Genomic DNA, 23,487 nt, shown 5'->3' on the forward strand with positions numbered 1-23,487 from the left:
GACCTTGCTTCACTGACTCCATTTACAAGACAGGAGCGAACCTATCTCACTGGAGCATTGAAGATCATATGCAGAGCAAGAAGAACATTACCAGCCATAAGGACACCTCGGTCCTAATGGTAGCTATTGTCAATTATAAAGAAGGATACAGAAGGTCAAGGTCAAGGTCACCTAGCTGTCCAGTGGAGCAGGGTTTTATCTCTAAGTCTCCAGACTTCAACTCTTGGGTTTGGGGATTATCTTCCCATCTTCCCCACCCCGTCTCCCTTGTCACCCTGTCTTCTAACTTATCTGTTTGTGCCTCTGTCTGTCCTTCCACATGGGGCTCTTCCAGAGCAGTACCAGCTGCAAGCCGTCTCCCCAGTGCCTGGACGGTGCCTGGCCACCGGGGGACTGTGTTGAAGGAATTATGCATTCCAAGTACCAGGCACCCTGCTCTGTGCTTCCACATGGATTATCTTATCTGTGCTTCCAGACCACTCTATGAAGTAGATAACAATTCTTCTACAACTGTCTTGAGCTCCAATAAAGCACTTATCAGTCTGGATATATGTGAATACTTGTGAATTCATCACCCCCAGCCAAGACAACAAATGTTTCCACCCTCCCCCCCCCAAAAATGTCCCATGCTTCTTGGAAATCCCTCCCTCCCTCCACTTGTAGATTTCTCTCCAGTTTCGAGATAGGGAAGGAAATCGAGGGACTGAGAAGTTAGACTTCCCAGAGACACTTGGTCAGCAAGTGACCACGCCAGTATTTGAACCAAGATGACCCGTCCCCAGCCAAGCTGCCTTGGCAGTAATGGGAAGAGGGTGGGAGTGTGTGGCGGTCTGTAGAGACGCCCCCCTGGGAGGTTGTCCCTCCTCACCGCCCCTGCTCAGGTCCAAGAAGACAATCTGAAGAGACGGTGGGTGCGTCTCTCAGAAGGGTGTGTGCACATGTGAGGAACAGGCTGCCACCCCATAGGGATGTTTGGGTACAAAGGGCAGACGACAAAGACAGCACAAGGAGACCAGAAAAAGGTGTCCTCAAACCAGGAGCGGGGCAATGCGGTGAGCCTGCGGGCCTCATGGTGGGTGCTGGGCTCCGCGTGTGAGTGTGTGACTCTGTGACTGTGACCGTGTGACTGCTGAAGGCAGGGACATAGCAGCTCCTGGAGCTGGGGGGCAGAAGGTGTTAACTGTATGAATGCTGGCGTGGGTGGGTTGGGGGGGGTGCCTGGGGCCTCCAACCTGGGGGCTGAGGGAGGTAGTAAACATCAGGGTGATTGGAGGAGCATGATGGCGGCCCTACAAGGATGCTGCAGGGTTGTGGGATTTGTGTGACTTTGCAGTTAAATTCAAATTCAGCCAATGCCGGCAGCGCCTGTTGTGTGCCAGGCAACCGGCTAGGAGGAGACGAGCGCATCAGGCTTTTGGCTGCATGGTACGGGGATGCAGGGTTTGTGTGATCACGTTGTGGCTCATTTGGGGCTGGGTGCTTTTTGCCCTTTCCAGGCATTAAGTCCTCACAGTCCGCCCACCCCACTTTGAGACGAGATGGAGGAGCACAGAGAGGAAGTGACTTGCCCAAGGTGACCCAGCTACTCAGCACCAGGCAGGATTGCAGAGCCTGAGTCCTTCAGGACCACGCCTGGGCTAGGGCTGCAAACCTCCGGTCTTGGAGGTGCCGCCTTGGAATCCTGCAAGCCAGCGGCTTGGGAGACACCCTGGCCCCCAACCACGTGGGCTAGAAACCAGGCCACAGACACTGCTGAGGGGCCCAGCGTTTGATGGTCCCTAGTTCTCCCTTGCCAGGGACCAGATTCCTGGGCAGAGGGGCGGCGGGGCTTTCGGAGACCCCTAAGCGCCCCCTCCTCGCCTCAGGCCCTCCTGGAGCTCTCCCCACCCTCCCGGTACTGACTCTCGGCCAGAAGAGGAAAAGCTGTCTCCACCCACCTCTCGCGCTCTCCCGTCTCCTTTATAAAGGCCGGAACAGCTGAAAGGGTGGCAACTTCTCCTCCTGCCTCCCCGTGCGCCCGCAGCCTCCCCCGCTGCCTCCCCGAGGGCTCCCCTCTGGCCGCCAGCGCCCATCTTTCATTCCCCAGATAGAGATATTTTGCGCGCACACACAGACACACACGCGCAAAAGGGGGAAAAAAAAAAAAAAAGACAACCCACCCTCCAGCCTCGTTGCAAAGAGAAAGCCGGAGCAGCCGCAGCTCGCAGCCCGCAGAGGACGTCCAGAGCGGGGAGAGGGCGGGCAGACGAACCGACAGACTCGCGCCGCGTCCACCTGTCTGCCGGGCGCGGCCCAGGGCGCAGCGGACACGCCGCGCGCGCGGAGCAGCCGTGCCCGCCGCCCGGGCCCCGCGCCAGGGCGCACACGCTCCGGCCCCCCCCACCCGGCCCGGGCGGGAGTTTGCACCTCTCCCTGCCCGGGTACTCGAGCCGCCGCTGCAGAACCAACTTTGGAAAAAGTTTTTTGGGGGAGACTTTGGCTTTGAGGTGCCCAGCTCTGCGCTTTCCGACTTCAGGGACCTTTCCAGAAAATGTTGCAAAAAAGCTAAGCCGGCGGGCAGAGGAAAACGCCTTTAGCCGGCGAGAGAAGACGAACCATCGACTGCCGTGTTCTTTTTCCTCTTGGAGGTTGGAGTCCCCTGGGCGCCCCCACACGGCTAGACGCCTCGGCTGGTTCGCGACGCAGCCCCCCGGCCGTGGATGCTCGCTCGGGCTCGGGATCCGCCCAGGTAGCGGCCTCGGACCCTGGTCCCGCGCCCAGGCCCTCTCCAACCCCCCAACGACGGAGCCCGGGCTGGGGGCGGCGGCGCCCGGGGGCCATGCGGGTGAGCCGTGGCGGCGGCTGCAGCGGCCTGAGCGCCTGATCGCCGCAGACCCGAGCAGAGCCCACCTCCCTCCCCAGCCCCCGCCCCCCACCCTGGCCGCGGGGGCGGCGCGCTCGGTCCACGCGTCCGGGGCCCCGCGGGGCCGGGCCCGGAGTCGGCATGAATCGCTGCTGGGCGCTCTTCCTGTCTCTCTGCTGCTACCTGCGTCTGGTCAGCGCCGAGGTGAGTTGCGACGGCGGCTGGGGCTGCTTCGCTTCATTCATTACCCCCATCCCTGCCTCCCGATCGCTCCCTCCTTTCGCTGCAGTGAACTTTGGACCCGTGGGGCTTGGCGGCGGGCGTGAGGTGACCTCCGAGGGCTGCGAAGCGAGGTCCAGGGGGTGCTAGGCTCTAAGGGGAGGGGGCAGACGTGGCTTTCTTTTTCCAGGGGGGATCTCAGATCTCCGATCTTTTAAAGCGTCAGGGGAGGAGGTGTGTGTGGTCCTGTCCCCCACCCCTCCAGGAACCCGAGAATAAGCCCCTTCCTAGCACAAGCGAGAGGGGTGGGGTGCTGCTTAAGCAGCAGGCAGCGCGTCCTCGCGAGCCCACTTCGGTTAAGCTTAGGTCCTAACCAGGACCCGGCTTGCCCCGGAGGTGCAAGCTCGCGCACCGGCGGCAGCCACACCAAGCTTCCGCGGGGGTCTGCGAACTACCCCGGCTCCTGCTCCCGGTCGGGGCGTGTGCCCATCGGGCCGTGCAGGTCTTGCCCGGCCCCAGAGTGCAGTGCCAGAGCCGCTTGCAGTCTTGGGCGCGGTGGGTGCAGAGAGAGGTTTGGGGCACCTGGGCTGAGGGGCGGGGTAGGGGCTCGTAGGGAATCCTGCCCCGGTGGTGGTGTGTGCCTGAGGCCGCGCCACACCTGCGCCCGCACCCTGCGAGAGGACGCACCTCTCTTCCCCCGCTCGCAGGGTGCGGAGCGCGCCGCCTCGAAAAGCCCCGCAGCAAGGAAGCTGGGATAGGGAGACGTCTGCGGGAGCTATCAGATCGTACGGGTCCCCCGCACCCCTCCCAGCCTCACGTAGCAGTGAGTTGGCAAGTCTACCCGGAATCCAGGTGGGAAAGGGGGCGGGGCAGGTAGGAGGCGCGAGGTGCCGGGGAGGAGAGGGCGGCGGGCCGCGCGCCGCGCCTGGGTCCCGTCCCGCCAACGCTCGGCCGCGGCCGGGAGCCCGCACCTCGCCCGCTCCTGGGGGGAGGACCGGCCGCTCTCTGCCTCCGACGAGGCGCAGGAAGGAGGCGGCGGCGGCGAAGGGGTTAAGGTGAAGAGCTCCGAGGCCGCGGCCGGGCCTTGGGCCGCCGCCAGCGCAGGTTGTTTTGACCACGGAGGAGCCGTCGCCGTCTCCTTTTGTTCTCGGGGCTCCTCGAGGGCCGCCGGCCGCCCGCCCTGGGGCCCCGCCCTTCCGCGGCCACCCGCCCCCCCGCCACCCCCGGGGGCCAGCACCCGAGAGGGAGGACGCGGGGCTCGGCCCGACCGCCTGCAGTCCCCTCCCGACGTCCCCTCCTCTCCGCTCCCGCAGCCCCCCGGGCCGCGGCCAGCTGTTGGGGAGGGGGGCGCCGGCCGGCCCCAGCTGCCGCCTTGCCTCGCCGCGGGGCCTGGGGGGCTGGGCCCGGTGCCAGGGCGTCCTGGGAACGGCGGCAGCGCCCCCGCCTCTGCTCTCCGCAGCCCACCCCGCCCGGCCCCCCGACTCGCGCTCACTCACCCCACGCATGCACACTCTTGGCCGGAGGCGATGCTGCGCTCCGGCGGGCGGGCGGGTGCGCAGAGCGACGGGCACGCACTACCGCGGCCGGGTCGCGCGCCCGCCGCCGCCACCAAGCCCGTGCACACGCGGGGCACACGCGCGCGCACCGCATACACACGTACGCACGGCCCCTGAACACGCAGCTTCAGCACACGTGCGCGCACACCCACGCACGCACACAGGCACGCAGGGCCCGTATATCCGCCGTGTACCAGGTGCCCACCCCCGCGCAACAGGTGGCCCTGGAACCTGGTCACCTCTGCAGCCACCCCATTTCCTTCCTGGGTCCGATGAGGGAATGGAAACAGGAACCCTCCCGTCAGGTCCCGGCTCCACAGCACGCGCTGGTTTTTGCCTGGTCAGGTCAGCCCGACGCCCCTCAAGCATGACCCCTCTGTGGTTGCTTTTTCAAACCATCCTCAGGTGGCTGAAAAAGATGTTGGTGTGACTGGGGGCGCTGTGATGCTCTCTCTGCAGATAAGCCCGGCTTTGAAAGTCCAGCCAAGACTGAGGGCCCTGAACCGCTGAGGGGGTTTCCCACCCTTGACGGCTCAGTCGTCTTTCCCCCCCGCGAAGCCGGCTCTGGGGAGGCTGGGTGACAGCTGGAAAAGGCCTCTCCCGGCCTGCCCTTTCCATTTCTAGCTTCATCCAGCACCTCCTCCTCCTGTTCCACGACTCCATGGGGGGGGGGGGGGGTGTGCCTGGTGGGAGGCTGTGGCCAGGAAGCTGGTGCCTCTCCCCTCACTTGAATCACAGCATCCTTGAACGTAGTCTTCAGGAACTCACGGTTGTGTCGTGCTTTGCAGTTTATGAAGCACTTTCCTGCAGAGCCTGAGTAAGCCTCAGGAGGTTCTGAGGGAGGAGACCCAAAGGGAAAAGGGAAAACCCAGCGACACGGGAGCCAACCCAGGAGGGCTTCCTGGTGGAGGTGGCCTTGGGGTTGGTCATGTCCCCTGCATGCCAGCAGTTGGGAAGGAAGGGTAGGGAGCTCTGAGGTGGGGCCTGGTTGAGGGTCGGCTGAAGTCCCTAAGGTCTCATCTCCATTAGCTGAGCTGGCTTCTGGGAGGGTGACACTCACTGTCATGTGATGCCTCTGGCCTGGGCACCCTTCTGCCAAGAAGAAGTAAAGGGCCCACAGACCTTCATCACCCAGCTTCTTTCTTATTTGCTAATGGCCTTACTTAGTGGGAGACTGACTTGCTGGAATCTCCCAACCCTAGAAGTGTCTGCAAGATTAGGATCAAACAGAATTTGAAGGCTCTGGTGCAAGACCTAGAAACAGTGTGTGTGTGTGTGAGAGAGAGATAGAGAGAGAGAGAGAGAGATTGATTCAGCAGAAGTAGTAAAGAAATACTTGCCATGGGCCTCCTAAGACCCTCTCAGAATCTTCCCTCACCCCCCCTTCTCCATTGAAATACCCCTTCTAGTGCAATTATCTTCATTTTCTGATTTATTTAGTTGTTTCTTACCCGTTTTTCCTCACTGGAGTGTAAACTCCACTAGAGAGCTTTTGTCTTGGTCACCACTGTCTCCCCTGCTTAGAATGGTGCCTGGCCATGATGGATAATCTGTAAATATTTGTGGAGAGGACAGTGAATCCTTGAAAGGGGGAGGGAAGGACCGGACATGTGTCTCGGGCTTGCTGAGTGCTTTATAAACACGGCCTCATTCCGTCCTCACCCAGGGCAGCCCAGTACAGCTCTCTTGCTCTCCAGCAGACATCTTACATTTGAGTCCCCCCTGCACCATCCCCCAGTATTGAAGGACAAGCATGTCTTTCTTTTCCGTGTCTTGGGACTTGGACTGCCAAGATTGGACCGGACAGAGGGGAAGAAACAGAAGGAAAATGAGATCACAAACAGTTCTGGGTGTTTTGAGCTGGGCCTCAGTTTCCACCATCTAAAAGTGAGAGAGGGAGGGAAGACTAGATTAGCTCAGAGTTCCCCAAGAGCAGCAGAATTACTTGGCTTCTTGAAAATGCAGATTCCTGGGCCCCACTGGTTGCTGGGAGTTGGGACCAGGGTGGTGGTGGTGGTGGCTGGGGACAGTGATTGCGGTGGACTGCCAGGATTGTAATTGCTGCTCTGGCCTCTCTCTTCCCAGTCTAACAGTTTTTTCTGCTGGAAGGAGAGGAGGGAGCCCACTGGGGGAGCTGGGCTAAATAATAGGGATGGGGGAGTGGGAGGGTCCCAGGAGCAATAGGGCAGGGAAATGCTAGGTGGGGAAGGCTGATTCTAAAAGGCTTCTATGGTCTGCCCAGAAAAGGCTTCTTCAAAGGGCTTGGCTTTGGCATCAAATCTAAATCAGGCCTGAGACTCTCAGGCAGGCGAGTGCTCCGAGGCCTTCTTCCTCTGCCAGCCACGGACAACGCCCCTGGTTGCTTGGGCCAAGCCCTTGTCGTCTCCCACAGAGGAACTGCAGGCAGCCTGGGGAGTGTGTATCTGTGTGCGCGCTGGGGCCCAGGCAGAGGGTGGGGTCCAAGCCCCTTTAATCTGCCAGCCTGGCTGGGAGCAGGTAATTCACCTGGCCTCAGCCAGCTCGTGCCCTTCCTACCTCTGCAGCTGGCGTTGGGGGTGGGGTGGGGTGGGGTGGGGAGGAGGCTGTTTGCTTTGGCTCCTGAGGCTGGCTGTGCCCCAGCTGCCTTCTCTCGCCACGCCCTCGCCCTGCCAGGAACCCCAGGCCTGAGATCTGGGACAGCTTTATCAGGGTGCCAGGCCTCCTTTCCCATTTCTGAGGGGGAGCTGCCCACCTTAAGGAGGCTTCTAGGACCTGTGCCCAGGAAACCCGGGCTCTGGGCTGCTCACCCTCCCATGCCACGAGGAGACTCTGACCCCGGCAGGTGCCTTGAGTCCCCCCCAGGGCATCGCATCCTGGAGCTGACCACAAGGCCAAATGTCCCCACCTCTCAACCACCCCCAGCCCCGGAAGGGACCCACCCACCAGCCTACAGGGCCCCCGGCAAGTGCCAGTGTGAGGCTCAGGTGTCATTTCCTGTGGTCCACACAGCCACATATCTCCCCTGGGTGGGCAGCTTTCCACCCACTCACTGTTAGCCTCAAAAATGTCCTACACTGCTGGCCCCACGCATGCGTGCTGCTCACTGCTGCCCTCAAGGAGCCACACAGAAGGAATGGATGCAGACCACAGCGGGGGCTCATTAACTACCCATCAATCTGTTGGCTGCTCGGCTAGGTCTGATTCCACCTCCCAATAACCCCGGCGAGGTATTGTGAGCCCCATTTAAAAGATAAAGAAGCTGAGGTTTTAGGTTGTTAAAAGACTTAACTCCCGGGCTTCCCTGGTGATCCAGTGGTTAAGACTCTGTTCTTCCACTGCAAGGGGCATGGGTTTGAACCCTGGTGGGGGAACTAAGATCCAGCATGCCGCAAGGCCAACAAATAAATAAATAAAATACTTACTCCAAGAACCCAGGTTTCCATGACAGCTGAAGCCTTTGCTTTTTTTTTTTGTCTACTACAGAGCTTCTCCATCTCTGCATTGTGCATGTTTGGGGCCAGAGAATCCTATATTGTGGAGGCTGTTCTGTGCATAGAAGGACATTTAGCAGCCTCACTGGCCTCCACCTACTTGATACCACCAGCATTCCTCTATTTGTAACCACCAAAAATGCTTCCAGACATGGCCAGTGTCCCCTGGAGGCCCACTAGCCCCTGGTTGAGAACCGCTGCTCATGACACACACAGGGTGGGGAGCCGACAACTGAGGAGCACCTCCATGGCGCTGGGAGAAGGGGGGTCTGCTCTGCCTCTTAGGAGCTCTGCAGACTTGTAGCTGTTTACTTAATTTTTCTGAGCCTCAGTTTCCTCATCTGGAAGATGGAAAGAAAAGCAGCACCAACCTCTTGGGATTGGTCATTGGTACAGCATTTAGCTCAGTGCCTGCCTTGTAGTTAGCACTTCATAGTCATTAGCTGTGGTGTTAGTATCAAATGCAGGAGCTCTCAGGGCATTCTGGGCATCAGGTGGCCAAATTACAGAAAGCACATGCACGAATCACCTCTCTGCTTAGAAAAACAGTGGACTCTTTAGGAGGCAGGGTGCTTGGGGAGTGGTCCTCCTGGTGGAGGGGGTGGGAGAATCATACAGAAGGGAACCCCAGAGAGAAGGGTAGAGTCCTTCATGCATTTTACTAGCATTTATTGAGCACCTACTGTGTGCTTCTCCCACTTTCCCAGTCTCTCTCCCAGACTCTTCCCTTCTCAGGCTGGGAGATTCTGGGTTTGCTTCCATGAGATGGCATCTTCTTGGCCTCATTGGCCAAGTCAGGAGCATCTGCTAGGCTGGTTTAGGGACCTGCCTGCTCTGCCATTGCTGGCAGCTGCAGCCAGTGCTCTAGGGGGCAAGGAGGTCTTGGCATGAGTGCTATGTGCCATTCCGTCCTGGGCCATTGGGCCCCTCTCCTGGGAAATTAATTGAATCATTACTCCACAAGAAGCCAGGGAGACCTGGCTGGGTACCCCACCCTTGGCTTTCCTCTCCTGCTTCTCTAGCCACCCCCAGGCAGGATGAGAATTGAATCAAGTGTCTTCAACCCCTTCTATTCATAGCTGAGAGCCAGGACCAGAGAGGGGCGGTGGCCAACCTGAGTTCACGGGACGGTCAGTAGCAGTGGAGGGGGAATCCAGCTCTTTGGACCACCCGCTCTGAGACAGACAGAACCCTCAGGGGGCATGGCCTGCTTTGGGCTTCACTGGAGACCAGCCCTGCTTTCCCTTGCACGAACTGGGTCCTGTGTTCACATCTGGAGACCAACAAAGGCGTGGTCTCTCTGGGTGGGAGGAGGCAGGGCAGGCTGGAGATGGGAAAGGCAAGTGCAGGCCAACCGACTTGACATCCTTCCCATCTCACACACGCATCATCTGGTTTCCCGGCTGTGCAGTCGTGGACCCCAGCTTCCAGCCAGACCTAACTGCTAGACCCTCACCCTTCTCTCCCGACAGCCCTAGGCACCAGGCAGGATTATAAGCTCCAAGTTCAAATGAAGGACTCAAGGCTCTTAAGGAATTTGCTTTAAAAGCATGGTCGCGCTCCACCCTGGGTCTTCCGGTTCCAGGGCTGACTCCAGTGGCCAGGGCTGCAAGCGCAGCCTGGACCCTTAGATGAGGAAATGGAGCTTTGGGGGAGGCTAAAACCTCATCAATCACCAGGCTCCTCACCAACCTTTCTGGGAGCATCCCTGGGACTGGCCACAAGGCAGGATGATCTCCTTCACCTGTCAGGCAGGGAGAAGGCAGCAGTTTCTCAAGGCAGCCTGTGCAGAGCCTCTTAGCACTCCAGTCCTCAGAATGTAGAGAGAACTAGCTGGAGCAAGAGCGCCTCTCATCTTAATCTGGGGAAACTGAGGCGGGAATTGTGTTACCTAAGGTCAGGCAGTGGTAAATCCTGTCTGCTGATACCCACCCCCTCGGGGCTCCTCCCACAAGACAGGACCCTTCTGCGTGTTTGCGTGTGCACGTGCGTGTGTCTGTAGGGATGTGAGTTCGGACCTGCAGCCGATCTTGCACATTTTCTTTGCCCAGAGACACTGATGGTCAGAACCTGCTTTTCAGCCTCTGTCCTGCCCTCACCTCTTTCTTAAGACCTTTGCCATCAGCCCCTCTGGTCTCCCTGGACCGTGGGGGACGTGGCCATGACCTTCCGATGAGGGCTGCTGTCATGTTATCGTGGGACCTGAGATTTCCCTGGAGGAAGCCCAGCTTCGAACAGGGCCTGTTAAAGTGCTTATTAAGTTTCAAGTGTTTTTGGTGGCAGGCCAGAGGGGCTCTAAAAATAGGGTTTGGTTGGGCATGGGGCACGGGTGAACTTTCAGGTTTCCTGGCCATATCTGAGGATTCCCTTCTCTCCTCTCCTGAGTGAGAGGCTAAACAGATAAGGCAAGTACATGCGGCCTCCTGAGACCATCCAACTCTTCAAGCACTTATTAAACACCTTGTGTACCCAGGAGGCCGGGAGTATGGGCTCTGCCATCAGAAAGACATGGATTTGAACGCAGCTGCTGCTGATAATCGGCTGTAGGACTCTGACAAAGGATGTCGCCTTTTTGAGCCTCTTTCTTTTTTTTTTTTTTTTTTTAGTTTTGTTTTAAAATTAATTAGAGGATAAGTACTTTATATACTGTGATGGTTTTTCCATCTGTCAAATGGGGATAATTCAATCTCCCATGACAAATGCTGTCTGCCTTTAGCTGTCAGGTATGGAGGGGAAGCAGAGAGAAATCAAATTGTTGGAGCCTCCGGAACCTGTAGTGTGATGGGGAGACAAGTGTGTGTGTGTGTGTGTGTGTGTGTGTGTGTTAGTCACTCAATCATGTCTGACTCTTTGCGACCCCATGGACTCTAGTCTGCCTGGCTTCTCTGTCTATGGAATTTTCCAAGCAAGAATATGGGTTTCCAGGGGAGACAGATACATACGGTCAAATCTCACTTTAAAGCAAGCTGGGGTTCTGTTTGGGTGAGAGACACAGATCTGAGCTGGGTCTTAGAGACTTGGTCCCAGGTTCCTGTGCTCCTGGTTGTCCAGCCTGCCCTCACCCCACCCCCACACGCCTTCATCCTGGCTGTCCACTTGCCCTTGGCCAAGGGGCCCTGTGGGAACTTCCCATGGGAGGGAGTGTGTGTGTGTGCTGGGGAGAAGAGGGCCATGGCTGGAAAGCCCTTGCTCTCGGCTCACTTGGCCCCCCATCTTTGCCTGGCAGGGAGACCCCATTCCCGAGGAGCTCTACGAGATGCTGAGTGACCACTCCATCCGTTCCTTCGATGACCTCCAGCGCCTGCTGCACGGAGACTCCGTAGGTAAATTGAATCCTCACCCAGAGCTCTGGCCCTTCACTGAGTCCTAGGGAGCCACGAGGGGCCGGGCAAGGACAGACCTTCTTCCTTAACATCCAGAGGACCAGAGGCCTGTGGCTGCCTGGGAGGGCTTGGCCACACCTGTCCAGGGCAGGGCTGAGTAGGCCGGCGGGTTGCTACCTGGGACGTGGGGCTTGGCGAGCGAAGCTCCCACACGTGGCTCAGGCGGGGTGCAGAGGGCGGGGTCCCGAGAGGAGGGGGCGGGGAGAAGGTGCCCAGGGCATCTGCTGAATGTCTATCCAGGTGTGGACTCAGCCAGGGAGGGTGGGGCGGGAGAAGCCATCTCCCTGCCCTTCTGGCCGAGAGCCCAGTCTGCAAGGTCTCCCAGGGACACCTGGCCTGGACCAGTGGGCAGCCCTAGCCATGCCCAAGAGCGCGCCCAGCGCATGGGCACGTGCTTGGTGGCACGCACGTGGCGCGGCTGACGGGCCGGGCCGGGAATGTATTTATAAACGCTGTCTTCAGAGCGAATTCCTTTCTATTCTAACCTCTGGCCTGTTCCCTGGAGCCCTGGTCGGCACCCCCCCTGCACCCCCAGCTCCCCTTCCCTCTGGGGTTTTGTCTCTTTGTCACTTTGTAATCCTTGCCCAGACTGCTATCTACGGGGGACAGCATTTCCTGCCTTTGTTTCCTCTCCCCGTTGGGCCCCTGGCTCCCTCTCAAAAGCATTCTCGGGCCCTTTCAGACCCGCCTGTGCCGGGGGCTGGCGAGGCAGGCGGGAGGGGGACCCAGCTGGGCCCACCTATTGTTCACCAGGCCCCCCACCCCACGTCTCCCACACCCCTCACCCCATGCCCGACTGGCCAGCCCTGGTCAACACAATGGGGCAACTGCCAAATTTAGCCTTTCTGCTGTTTCTTTCCAAGGCCCTTGGCCCCCACCCTCGGGCAGCCCCTACTTACCCCGGGTGGGGGTCAGGATCTCCGAGATGAACCTTTCAATAGTGGGCCTGTTTCAAGGCAACCATGTGGCTATTTTTTTCCTAATCAACTTAACCTTTCCACGAAGCACATCTTTTCCCCATCTCCTCCCGACCAGGGACATTCCAGAGAGGGTAGAGAGAAAGGAAGGGAGTGAGAAGGACAGACAGATGCGCTGACGCAGGAGCAGCAGATCAGAGGGAAAGGCACCAGTTAGGGCATGGTCTCCTCCGAACAGGACCCCCCGGGAGCCTGCACGGATGAGCAGGGAGCTTTGTCTTGGGCAGGGCCAGCGGGCTGGGGAGACAGAGGAAAAGAGGTGAGGTGCTGTGTGAAGCGGGAGGAGCTCGTCCTCCGCGTCCCCGTGGTTTATGTTTTGACCCTTGAGCCATCGGAGAGATAGAAGGGGCTGCCCACGATTCTGCATGGACCTCTGAGTCCCCTGCAGCTCACTTCCTGCAGCGGCTTCCGGCTGCCATTGCTACAGAGAGAGATGCCTTCAAGGCGTGCCGATGACGCCGAGGTGAGGGCCGCCCAGGCTCGAGAAGGGAGCTGTGGTTTGTGACTTTAGGAGAAAATGGACAGCTGAGGGCAGACATGGGGCACAAGGTTAGAGGGAGAGACTGGGGGCTGGAGAGAGACTCCTGCCCGAAAGGGGGCAGGGCAAGGGTGCCCCTACCCCAGCAGACCTAGCTCTCCACCCTTCTGTCCGTCTCCGGCCCCCACCCCCCACCCCTCGCCTTCCCTCTCTCTCTCCCGCCCAACTGCGCCATTGTCCGGGGCTCCGGAGGGGCTGCGTCCAGGGCATGCTGGTCCCCCCTGGGGATGCTGGGAATTTCTCCATTCAGCACTTCCTGTGGGAACTCTGGGCGGAGGGGCACTGGAAACTGGCCTTCGGAGCTCTGGGTCCTCACCCTGCCCTGGAGACCAAGAGGGTTCTCTTACAGTAGCAAAGGGGATGGGTTATTTTTAACTCCATTGACATGGGTTCTGTCCAAATATGTGGTGGAAGGGCCGGGAGTGGGGCTGACGATCCCTTGGCGATGCAGTCAAGGGCCCCCCGCCACCCTCTGAGCCCTGTGTCTTCCCTGGAGTTTGTTTGCCTGGAGGGGCCCCCTCCTCAGAGCTAGGACCCTGGAGTGTACAGGGAGCCAGAAGGGGACACTGTTCTCTGGAGTGGTGGTGGTCCAGTGGGCGTGGGGGAGGGGAGCAATCCTCCCACCTGTCCTGGAATCCCCATCAGATCCCGGCCTTGGTCTGGCCGGCAGTTTTCAGTGTGGCTGACCTCCTCTTACAGATGAAGACGGGGCTGAATTGGACCTGAATTTGACCCGGTCCCATTCTGGAGGCGAGTTCGAGAGCTTATCCCGTGGGAGAAGGAGCCTAGGTAAGACTGAGGGTGATGGTGATGGCCCCTCAAAGGTGGGAGCCGGGGACAGAGAACCAGGGACGCAGCCAGTCCCAGCTGGAGGGCCGGCTCCTTCATCCTGACGCTTGGGAAGGCGTGGAGCTAAAAGTGTGTAGCCATCCTTAAATACCCTCTATCCAGGCGATGAGTCATCGTTCTCCCCTCCCCCAACACACGCTCTCTTCTCCGTATAGTTCTTTAAAACCTCATTTGTTCCTTAGTTCCACCAGGGAGGTAGATATTATTGACCTCATTTTACAGAGTTGAAAACTGGGGCCCAGAGAGGGTGAAGAAGCAGCCTGAGATCACACAGCTAGCAAGAGGTGATGCGCGTCAAGCATAGGAGGATGCAGGTCACTGGGTCGACAGCAGCAGTTTTAGGTCCAAGTTTTAGGTCCAAGCCCCCCTCCTCTCTGTCTGCCTGCAATCCCAAAATGCTGTGGACTGAGGCTGGGACCCTGCCACATAAGAATCAAGTGGCCTGGGTTTATTCCTTACTCTGAATTTGGGCAGCTAACAGCTCTCAGAGCCTCAGGCCCTCTGTATGTGAATGACAGATGGCAGTTGCCCCAGCACTGACTGTCAGTCTGCTTCAGGCCAAGTTTCACTCCCATTACTTGTTCAGTTGGCAAGTGCAGGGTAGGCAGGGTTTTTGTCCCATTTCACAAATGAGGAAACTGAGGCTTGAAAAAAGCAACAAGATAAGACTATATTACAGTATAAACAGCAGTGTAAGGTAATACACAAGTAAGGGCCACATACTGGGCAGACTTATAAATGTGTGAAATCGTAGAATAAAACGGTGGAGGAACTGACATGTGGCACAGATCAGCACTCTCGGAACGATCTAACTTGATCCTGATAGTGGTTCTAGGGTGTAGGTCTCAACCCCATTTTGGAGACGGGGAAACTGAGGCCTTGAGCCCATCAGCAGCCTGCCCAAGTCCCATGGCTGGTAACCTTCCAACCCAGGGTTGCAGGGGGTGGGATAGGCCTTGCTGCTTCTGAAGGTGAGCCAGTCCTAGAGGGGCTTGGCCCTGGGCTTTTCTACTGGCTAGGGGGCCTCTGGACAGGTCCACCCCCGCTGAAGGAGGTCCCTGCTCCCTCCAGGTTCCCCAACAGTTGCAGCAGAGCTAGCCATGATGGCGGAGTGCAAGACGCGCACGGAGGTGTTTGAGATCTCGCGGCGCCTCATAGACCGCACGAACGCCAACTTCCTGGTGTGGCCGCCCTGCGTGGAGGTGCAGCGCTGCTCCGGCTGCTGCAACAACCGCAACGTGCAATGCCGGCCCACACAGGTGCAGGACCGGAAGGTGCAGGTGCGCAGGCCCCGTCCAGCCCGGAGTGGGGGCGGGGGTGGGCACCAAGGCCTTCCCAGAGGGCTCCTGGGGTCTGTCCTGAGAGGGTCCCTCCAGAGAGGGCCGACAGGCGTGGGGAGGCCGCCCATGGTTGCCCGGAGCCCCCCAGGCTGGGGTGACCATGAGCCACAGACAAGCCCCCAGGTAGACAAAATCCCCAAATGTTCCTGCAACAGACAGGTCCGCTAACATACTGGACACTCAGGATGTTCTGGGCAGCTGTTCAGCTTTCCCCAAAGATCTCCCCTAGACAGGGATCTCCATTTTCTTCCTTCCACACAGAGAAGGGCTCATAGGTGCCCCAGCATCTTCAGCACCCACTTATCTCCCTTCAACAAGTCATGTCTTCACCAAGGAGGGCACAGAGGACCTCCCACCCTCCCCAGGCAGCAGGCCCTGCAAGAGCTGGGGCAGCCCCTAGCAGAGAGTCAGAAGGCTGAAGCCTGCCCCTTTGCTGGAAAGATTGGGTATACACTGGGATTCAAGGGAAATTTTAGAGCAGGGGCCATCCTCGGAGCTCCTGGCCTCAAACGGGGCAGGGCAAGGCCAGAGAAGTCTCTGATTCATATGGAAAGGTTTCTGCACCCCTCTGGCCAGCCTTGCCACAGCAGCTGCTGGGTGGTGGGCATACCTCCTCAGGGCCCAGGACCGACAGGTGACCCCTACCTCCTCTTGCCAAGTGTTCTGCCTCCTTACCACGCTCCCCACCCCTGTGGTCAGCCGCAGCCTTTTCTTGTGTCCCCCTTCTGTCTCAAGTCTGGGCCCTGGGCCTGAGATGACCAATGTTACTCTCCACCCTGGCATCCACCGCCGTGGTATCTCCTGTCCCCAGCCCTGCCAGCTCTATGGATGGACACCTGACAGCTGGCCTCCCCCTTCCCGCCTCCCTCCTGGATGAAGCCTCCCCCTGCTTCCTTCCAGACAACCATCTCCCCGCCTCTGCCGCAGCCCCTGACCTTGGCTGGCTCTCCGGGAATGAGGATACCACCGGCCCCACACTCAACCCGGAAATGCCTTTCTCCCTCTCTGGGGGATCCTAAGGGGCCTACCGGAGGCCAGGTCGGGAGGGCTTGTTTTGATGGAAAAGCTACGAGGAGGGCAGAGGGCAAAGTCCTGCCATTGTTCGGGCTGAAGCGCCTGCCTTGCCGCCCTCTGGGCTTTCGAGGAAAGATGGCCTCAGGGGATGCTGAGCAGGCAGGCGGCTCCCTCGGGCCCCAACCCGGGTAGTCCCCTTCAGAGGCACTTTGGGGGTTCTGTCCTCCAGGTGAAAAAGATTGAGATTGTGCGGAAGAGGAAAATCTTTAAGAAGGCCACAGTGACCTTGGTGGACCACCTGGAGTGCAGGTGTGAGACGGTGGTGGCGCGAGCGGTGACCGGAACCCCGGGGAGTTCCCAGGAGCAGCGAGGTAACTGCTTGTCCAAGGTCTGCCTCTCACTGCTCAGCCCTACAACCCCCTTCTCCCATGGCAGCTGCTGGGGGCACTCAGGGAGAACTGGCTCAGGCATGCCCCTGGCTAAATTCACCTGAAGCTTTTCATAACGCTGACAGCAGTCCAGATTCCTCCCCTGCCTGGGAGGGCTTGTGGGAGGATGTAGCCCCAAGCTGGTCCTCTGTCCTTGTTGCCAACCAATGCCCCTCACTTACGCCACCCCAGCCAGGGTGGCCTCATTGAATGGCGAGGTAAGTTTCTGCATCAGGGCCTTTGCACATGTCAGTCTGGGTAAAATTCACATCTCCTAGCTCTTCCCAAGCCTGGCTCCTATTCACCTGGGTCTAAGGTCAGAAGTCACCTCCTTCTAGAGTTCTGCTGGCCACCCCATCCAGAGCAGCCCCCCTCCCAGTCTTGCTACCACAGCCCCCTGCTTTGTTTAGTGAGTGCATGAAATGGTGGGAGGAACCTTGACCCAGATAAGAGAACACCCCATGCATATATCATATTCAGATATTTGACAACTTGTCCTGGAGATGAAAAATTAAATTAATTCCTTGTAGCCTTGATGAAGGAATTAGGGGCAGTGGGAAAAATCACCATAGAGAGATTTTAACTACGTGTACTACTGGTAAAGAACGTGCCTGCCAATGCAGGAGACATAAGAGATGCAGGAAGATCCTCTGGAGAAGGAAATGGCAACCCACTCCAGTATTCTTGCCTGGAGAATCCCATGAACAGAGGAGCAGGCTACAGTCCATGGGGTCGCAAAGAGTCGGACATGACTGAAACGACTAAGCACGCATGCATGCGGTTTGACTTAAAGAATTCAAATGGACTGAAAAATAATCTGGTCCAGTTGCCTCCTCTACATTATATGGAAGAGATGCCTGAGGCCTAGATAGGCTGAGGTCTTGCCCAAGGTCACACAGCCAGTTCCAGGCAGGGTCATAGCTAGAATTCAGGTATCCTGAAGTTTTGTTCTTGGCTCTTCTCTCACCCTGATGGCTGTCACTGGCTGATTTCTTCAAGTATTTAAAAATTTTAGAGCTAGAGGTGACCTTACAAGTCCCTCCTTCAGTGTTACTAACACGGCTGCTGGAGAACAGAGAGGTTAAGGGACTTAATGAAGGTTGCACAGCAGCAAAATTGAGCCTGGAACCCAGGTTTAGTTTGGGGTTCTTTTGACTATGTCAAAGAACAGTGCTATCTTTTGTGCTATCTTTTCTCCCTTTGGAGAAAAGTAAGGATTGTATGAGACTCATTAAGTTACTAGGATTGTTGTTCAGTCACTGAGTTGTGTCTGCCTCTTTGTAACCCCATGAACTGCAGCACACTGGGCTTCCCTGTCCTTCATTATTTCCCAGAGTTTGCTCCAATTCATGTTCTTTGAGTTGGTAATGCTATCTAACCATCTTATCCTCTGCCATCCCCTTCTCCTTTTGCCTTCAATCTTTCCCAGCATCAGGGTCTTTTCCAGCGGGTCGGCTCTTCACATCAAGTATTGGAGCTTCAGCATCACTGAAGCTGAAGTGAACATGTGAACACCATCACACGTTCCATGAACATTCAGGGTTGATTTCCTTTAGGATGGACTGGTTTGATGTCCTTGCAGCCCAAGGGACTCTCAAGTCTTCTTCAGCACCACAATTTGAAAGCACCAGTTCTTTGGCACTCAGCCTCCTTTATGGTCCAGCCCTCACATCCATACACGACTACTGGAAAAAACCATAGCTTTGACTAGACGGACTTTTGTCAGCAAAGTGATGTCTCTGCTTTTTAATATGATGTCTAGGTTTGTCATAGCTTTCCTTCCAAGGAGCAAGCAAGCGTCTTTTAATTGCATGGCTGCAGTCACCATCCACAGTAATTTTGGAGCCCAAGAAAATAAAATCTGTCACTTCTTCCACTTTTTCCCATTCTATTTGCCATGAAGTGATGGGACCGAATGCCACTGTCTTAGTTTTTTGAATGTTGAGTTTCAAGCCAGTTTTTTCACTCTCCTCTTTGACACTCATCAAGAGTCTTTTTAGTTCCTCTTCACTTTCTGCCATTAGAGTGGTGTCCTCCGCATATCTGAGGTTGTTGATATTTCTCCTGGCAATATGATTAGATAAGCATAAAAAAAAATCCATGCAAGTGACTGTTTTGATTTTCAGTAACTTTCTTTGGTTAGGGGGCAGGACAATCTCACTGTCATTTCTTACTAACAAGCCCCCTGAAGGCAGAGCCATCTCAGCCTCTTCCTCCTGCTGTCAGAGCTGAGCTGAGGCAGGGATGCCCTGGGAAAGGCTGATAATTTGACAGCTTCAAACTGACATGCTATACATTATTTGTAGAATTACTATGGCGAGTGCTTTCTATTCAGGAAAAATTATATTCTTCTTTATGTTTAGAATGGGGTTCTCTTCCCTGCCTTTGTTTCAGATGATTTTCTAAACCAGTTTCTTAGGAGGCGTGTTCAACCACTTGCTATGTAGGTCTTGCCATTTTAGTTTCAACATTTTGGCCCTGGGGGACAGTTCCTCTGGCAGCTGGCGATGTGGCTCATGTGATGGTCAGTGTCAGGCCTCTTGGGCTCAAATCTGTGCTGTGTCACTTATGAGCTGAGTGATGACCTTGAACTTGCTCAGGTTTTGCCCAGCCTAGCATCCTGCTGATGGCTCAGTGTCTGGCCCTTCAATGGCCCCCCTGGGCAGCCTCCCTCAGGAAGCATCTGAGACCCACCTGAGTCCCTAAATTTTGCATTTGCTGCAGTGGGATACATGCCTCATGGGGACTTGTGTTTGTGAGGTGGAAGGTCAAGTGTTGGCCCCCAGAGAGCTGGATAAGCCAAGGGGGAAACTCAAAGGCTCCCAGGAAGAAGTGAGCCTTGAATTTGGCAGAGAAAACTTTCATTTCCAGGCTGTCTACCTAGCAGCCCAGGAGGAAGAGAGACAGAAGTGAAGTGCTAACCTTGACCAAGACTTTCAGGCACAGTGATTTACAGCCCAGTGATTGAAAGCATGGATTCCAGAGGCAGATCCCTGGGTTAAAATTCCAGACTTTCTGTCTCGGTTTCTTCATCTGTTAACTATTCAAATCTCTGTCTGCAGTGAGGAGGGATAGGCTTAGAACTCTGCCAGGTGCGTGGTAAGTGCTAGCTAAGGGTTTCTGGTGATTTCCACGCATTATCTCCTAACCCAGGGAGGCCAGGGCAGCTGTTCTCAGTTTTAAAGGTATGGGAATTGAGGCGCAGAGAGTGTGCATGGCTTTCCTCAAAGCGTCCAACTAACTCCTGGGAGAGCCCAGTTTGGATACAGGTGGTCTGGCCCACCTTGTTTGCTGGCGGTGAGGGCCAGGTAGACCACAGGTACAGTGGAGGGAGAGGACCAGGTCCCTGGTGGGAGGTGTGGTTATGCTCAAAGCCTAGTGGCTCCCATCCCATGGTCGGCCATCCCATGACCAACCGGAAGGGGCTGAAGTTGGTGGGAGGAAACCTCAGTAGGAGATCAAGCAGAGGGAAAAAGAAACAAGTGAATAAGAGCAGCTGCTGTTTTTGCTGATCACTTCTTCTCTAAACTTCGTGGCTTAAGACAATGGCCATTTTCTGTTCTCTGGTCTGTGGGTTGCCTGGGATCAGCTGGGTGGGCCTGCTGGCATCTCTTACGGTTGCAGTCAGTTATCTGGAGGCTACACTGGGACAGCTGGGCCTCTGTCCCTCTCCTTGCAGTCCAGGGCTTCTGCTTACCCCATGGCCTCCACAGATGGCATCCCCAGCAGGGGAACCAGACTTCTTATGTGGAGGCACAGGGTTCCCCAAAGTGCAAAGGTGGGAGCTGCCAGGCCTTCTTAAGGCCCGTGTCTGGACCTGGCCAGTACCAGTCTGCCTCCTTATATTGGTTAATGGGACCAAGTCCAGGCCAGGTTCAAGGTCGTGGAAACAAGGGCCAGTGTCAGTGGGGTAATGACAAATAACTTGAGGCCAGAAATCTTCTGCTCCTTTCTGTTGGCCAGCGTTCTATCAGTCATTCCTTCCATCAGTCCTATAAAATGGACAGTCTATTATTCCCATTTCACAGATGGGGAAGCAGAGGCGTAAAATGGCTCAGTCATTGTTCCTCAGGTGCAGCTGGTGAGCGGTGGAGCTGGGATCCAAACCCAGGAGGTCTGGTCCCAGGCCCCCTTCCCCTTCGCCTGCAGGACCTGAGGAGGTCTGTGGCAGACCTTGGTCACGGGGGCATTGACAAGCCCCAACCTCTGCTATTCTCATCCACCTGCTAACCAGACCTCTCTTTCTCTCAAGCAGCTAGGACGCCCCAAACTCGGGTGACCATTCGGACGGTGCGAGTCCGCCGGCCCCCCAAGGGGAAGCACCGGAAGTTCAAGCACACACATGAAAAGACGGCGCGGAAGGAGACCCTCGGAGCCTAGGGGAATCTGCAGGAGAGTGTGGGCAGGTGAGGGCCAGCACCCTGTTCTTTCTCCCCGGCCTGGGCTTGGGCTGAGGCAGGGCTGAGGGGAGGAGCATTTCCCTAACGAAATCCAGGCTCCAAGCCTTGATCCCCTCTTGCCAGTTATCAGTGGAGTTTTCCCATGAGGCAGGTTGGGTGAGGGGATGGGGGTGAGGGGGCCTGACCCATCTGTGTCCAAGGATGTCCTAAAGGAATCAGGAGGTCTAAACCTCATACCTCCCTGTCCTGAGTGCTGCTGGAAATAGGGACAGCTGGTCGACCCTGCCCCTGGTTGCCTGTGAGCGTGGGATGGAGCCCCAGGCTGTCTCTGACCCCCGTGTCCCTCTGCTTGGCCTACAGGGTTATTTAATATGGTATTTGCTGTATTGCCCCCATGGGGTCCTTGGAGTGATAATATTGTTCCCCTCGTCCGTCTGTCTCGATGCCTGATTCGGACGGCCAATGGTGCTTCCCCCACCCCTCCACGCGTCTGTCCACCCTTCCACCAGTGGGTCTTCCCTCAGTGGCCTCCAGCGTCTTGCCAAGAAGCTCAAGAAGGAAACGAAGAACCTGGACTCCATCGCCATCTTCCTCTCCTGACCTGGCAAAAACGGGATAGAAGTGCAAGAGAGACTGATGGGGTCGCTGTTGGGAGAAAGGGGCTTCCTTCCTCAGTGCTGTGGACTGGCCTGAAACCCTGCACGTGGGCCTGAGGACCTCTTAGCATGGCCCACCTGGTCCCCGGACCCCCAGCCAGCTCTGATGGGAGCACCCCTAGGCCGGCCAGGGTACTCATAATCCTGTGGCTGAGACCACGTGGGGGAGCATAGACTGGAGAAAACCCCCTCCTGCAGTGCCCAGGCCCGATCGTCTCCCCTTGGTCACCTCTGCTCACAGTGACCTCCTTTCATTTAATATGTTTGAATTATTGGAAGACGTGGACTCCTCTGGGCAGGTGTGGCCAGAGCACCAGGCAGTCAAGTGCCCTCTCAAACGGGTTAGAGATGAAGTTTGCTCCGGAGGTGGATGTAGGTGGTGACCCGGGCATCCACTGCCTCCTCCCACGCCCCACCCCAGTTCACTGTTTCCTGTTTCATCTCTCTACCTCCATCCTGTGTCTCCTCCCTTATCTGCTCCACCAAGGGGCTCTTGGACCCCTTACTGAGGCCCCAGATAACCCCAGTCACTGCTCTGTAGGACAGAAAACCAGGGGCTAGAGGGCAGCAGGGGGCCTGCCCATCGTATCCCAGCCTAGCCAAGACTGCCATGTAAGGTTGTACAGGGTGTGCACTGCACAAGGACACTGCATGCGGGGATTACAGTTCACACACACTATAGACATGGCCAATTTGTGTATTTATTATGACAGTTTTTTGGCAAATGGAGGGATGCTTTTCCTAATTGACACGAAGGCTCCGTGTGGACTGGCTGTGTCTCTGACCCAGCCCACGACTTGGAGTGGTCAGACAGGAGTAAGCCCTTGGTGAGGGGCAGGGAGGCAGCATTTGTCCATGTGGCCTCCATTTCCCCAAGTCCTCAGCTCAAGCAGTCTTCCCTTCAGGCAGGTGTGAAAAGCCCAAGAGAATGCTCCAAGGGAGGGGGCAACCGTGCTCCATGCCCCTGCTCACACCCCTTCTCTTAGATCCTTTTGAGGTCCAAATCTGGTGGCTCCTCCCAGGAAACCAGCTCTTGGGCTGGGAGTGGGGGAGTAAAGGGAAAAGATCCCCAGGGCCCCCTAGGGGTGGGGTCTGACCTCCCACCTCCCTTTCCACCTTCTACTGCACTTTCCCTCTTCCCTGCTGTCTCCCAAATCTGCTTCCTTCAGTTTGTAAAGTTGGTGATTATATTTTTGGGGGCTTTCCTTTTATTTTTTAAATGTAAAATTTATTTATATTCCATATTTAAAGTTGTAAAAAAAAAAATAACCACAAAACAAAACCAAATGAATCCGCCGGAGATCTGTCTGTTGGCACTGCGTGTGGCAATTACCCTTTCTGCATTGGCAGGATTTGCCGACAGCTTGCGGCGTGTTCCTCTCGCTCCCGGAGGCTCAGGCGCAAACTCACGCACACACACACATACACATGTTCACACATGCTTGTGTGCACATGCCAGCCTGCTGCTCTGAGGGAGGCCCCTGGGAGTGGGTGAGAGCCAGGCAGCCAGCTCTGTACAGCTAGGTCCTGCGGCAGCTCATGATACCTGGGCCCCACATGCCAGCCCTGTGCCCATCACTGGCAGTGAAAAGAGATGAGTTTCTCCAGCCTGAGGGTCTCTACGAAGAGAACGGATCCTCAGCATCACGGGGTGGGACTGGCTGTGGGTGGGGAGACCCACTCTGGGGAAGGCTGGAGGAGGTCCCTGAGGAGTATGGGGTTTAGAAGGAGCACAGCTCAAAGTTGGGACTGGGGTCTGATCTTGGTTCAGCCCTTAGCCAGCTGTGTGGCCTTGGGCAAGTCATACACCCTCTC

At 56.8% G+C, this 23,487-nt stretch overlaps 1 protein-coding gene across 4 annotated transcripts; it reads left to right on the top strand.

The window, feature by feature from the left end:
* Positions 1–2,598: 2,598 nt before the first annotated feature.
* On the top strand, positions 2,599–22,971 carry PDGFB (platelet derived growth factor subunit B). Of its 4 annotated transcripts, none has more exons than XM_061124523.1 (7): positions 2,599–2,728; positions 11,314–11,410; positions 13,685–13,774; positions 14,906–15,114; positions 16,418–16,559; positions 20,869–21,022; positions 21,377–22,970. In XM_061124523.1, exons 2-6 carry the CDS (start codon positions 11,344–11,346, stop codon positions 20,994–20,996), a joined length of 636 nt encoding a protein of 211 aa, XP_060980506.1. In that variant the 5' UTR covers positions 2,599–2,728; positions 11,314–11,343; the 3' UTR covers positions 20,997–21,022; positions 21,377–22,970. The 4 variants fall into 4 exon arrangements, with proteins under 4 accessions (XP_060980506.1, XP_060980504.1, XP_060980503.1 ...); XM_061124521.1 differs by lacking the exon at positions 2,599–2,728 and adding an exon at positions 2,895–3,046 and having other exon boundaries at positions 21,526–22,971; XM_061124520.1 differs by lacking the exon at positions 2,599–2,728 and adding an exon at positions 2,896–3,046.
* The last annotated feature ends 516 nt before the right edge of the window (positions 22,972–23,487 follow it).

The sequence above is a fragment of the Dama dama genome, chromosome 22 (genome assembly GCF_033118175.1).
Source record: "Dama dama isolate Ldn47 chromosome 22, ASM3311817v1, whole genome shotgun sequence".
NCBI lineage: Eukaryota > Metazoa > Chordata > Mammalia > Artiodactyla > Cervidae > Dama > Dama dama.

Excerpts from the sequence above, each read along its gene's own strand:
- PDGFB (XM_061124521.1), top strand. The coding sequence starts at position 2,984 with ATGAATCGCTGCTGGGCGCTCTTCCTGTCTCTCTGCTGCTACCTGCGT. Across the intron at positions 11,411-13,684 it reads GCTGCACGGAGACTCCGTAG|ATGAAGACGGGGCTGAATTG; the intron begins GTAAATTGAATC and ends CTCCTCTTACAG. Across the intron at positions 13,775-14,905 it reads CCGTGGGAGAAGGAGCCTAG|GTTCCCCAACAGTTGCAGCA; the intron begins GTAAGACTGAGG and ends TGCTCCCTCCAG.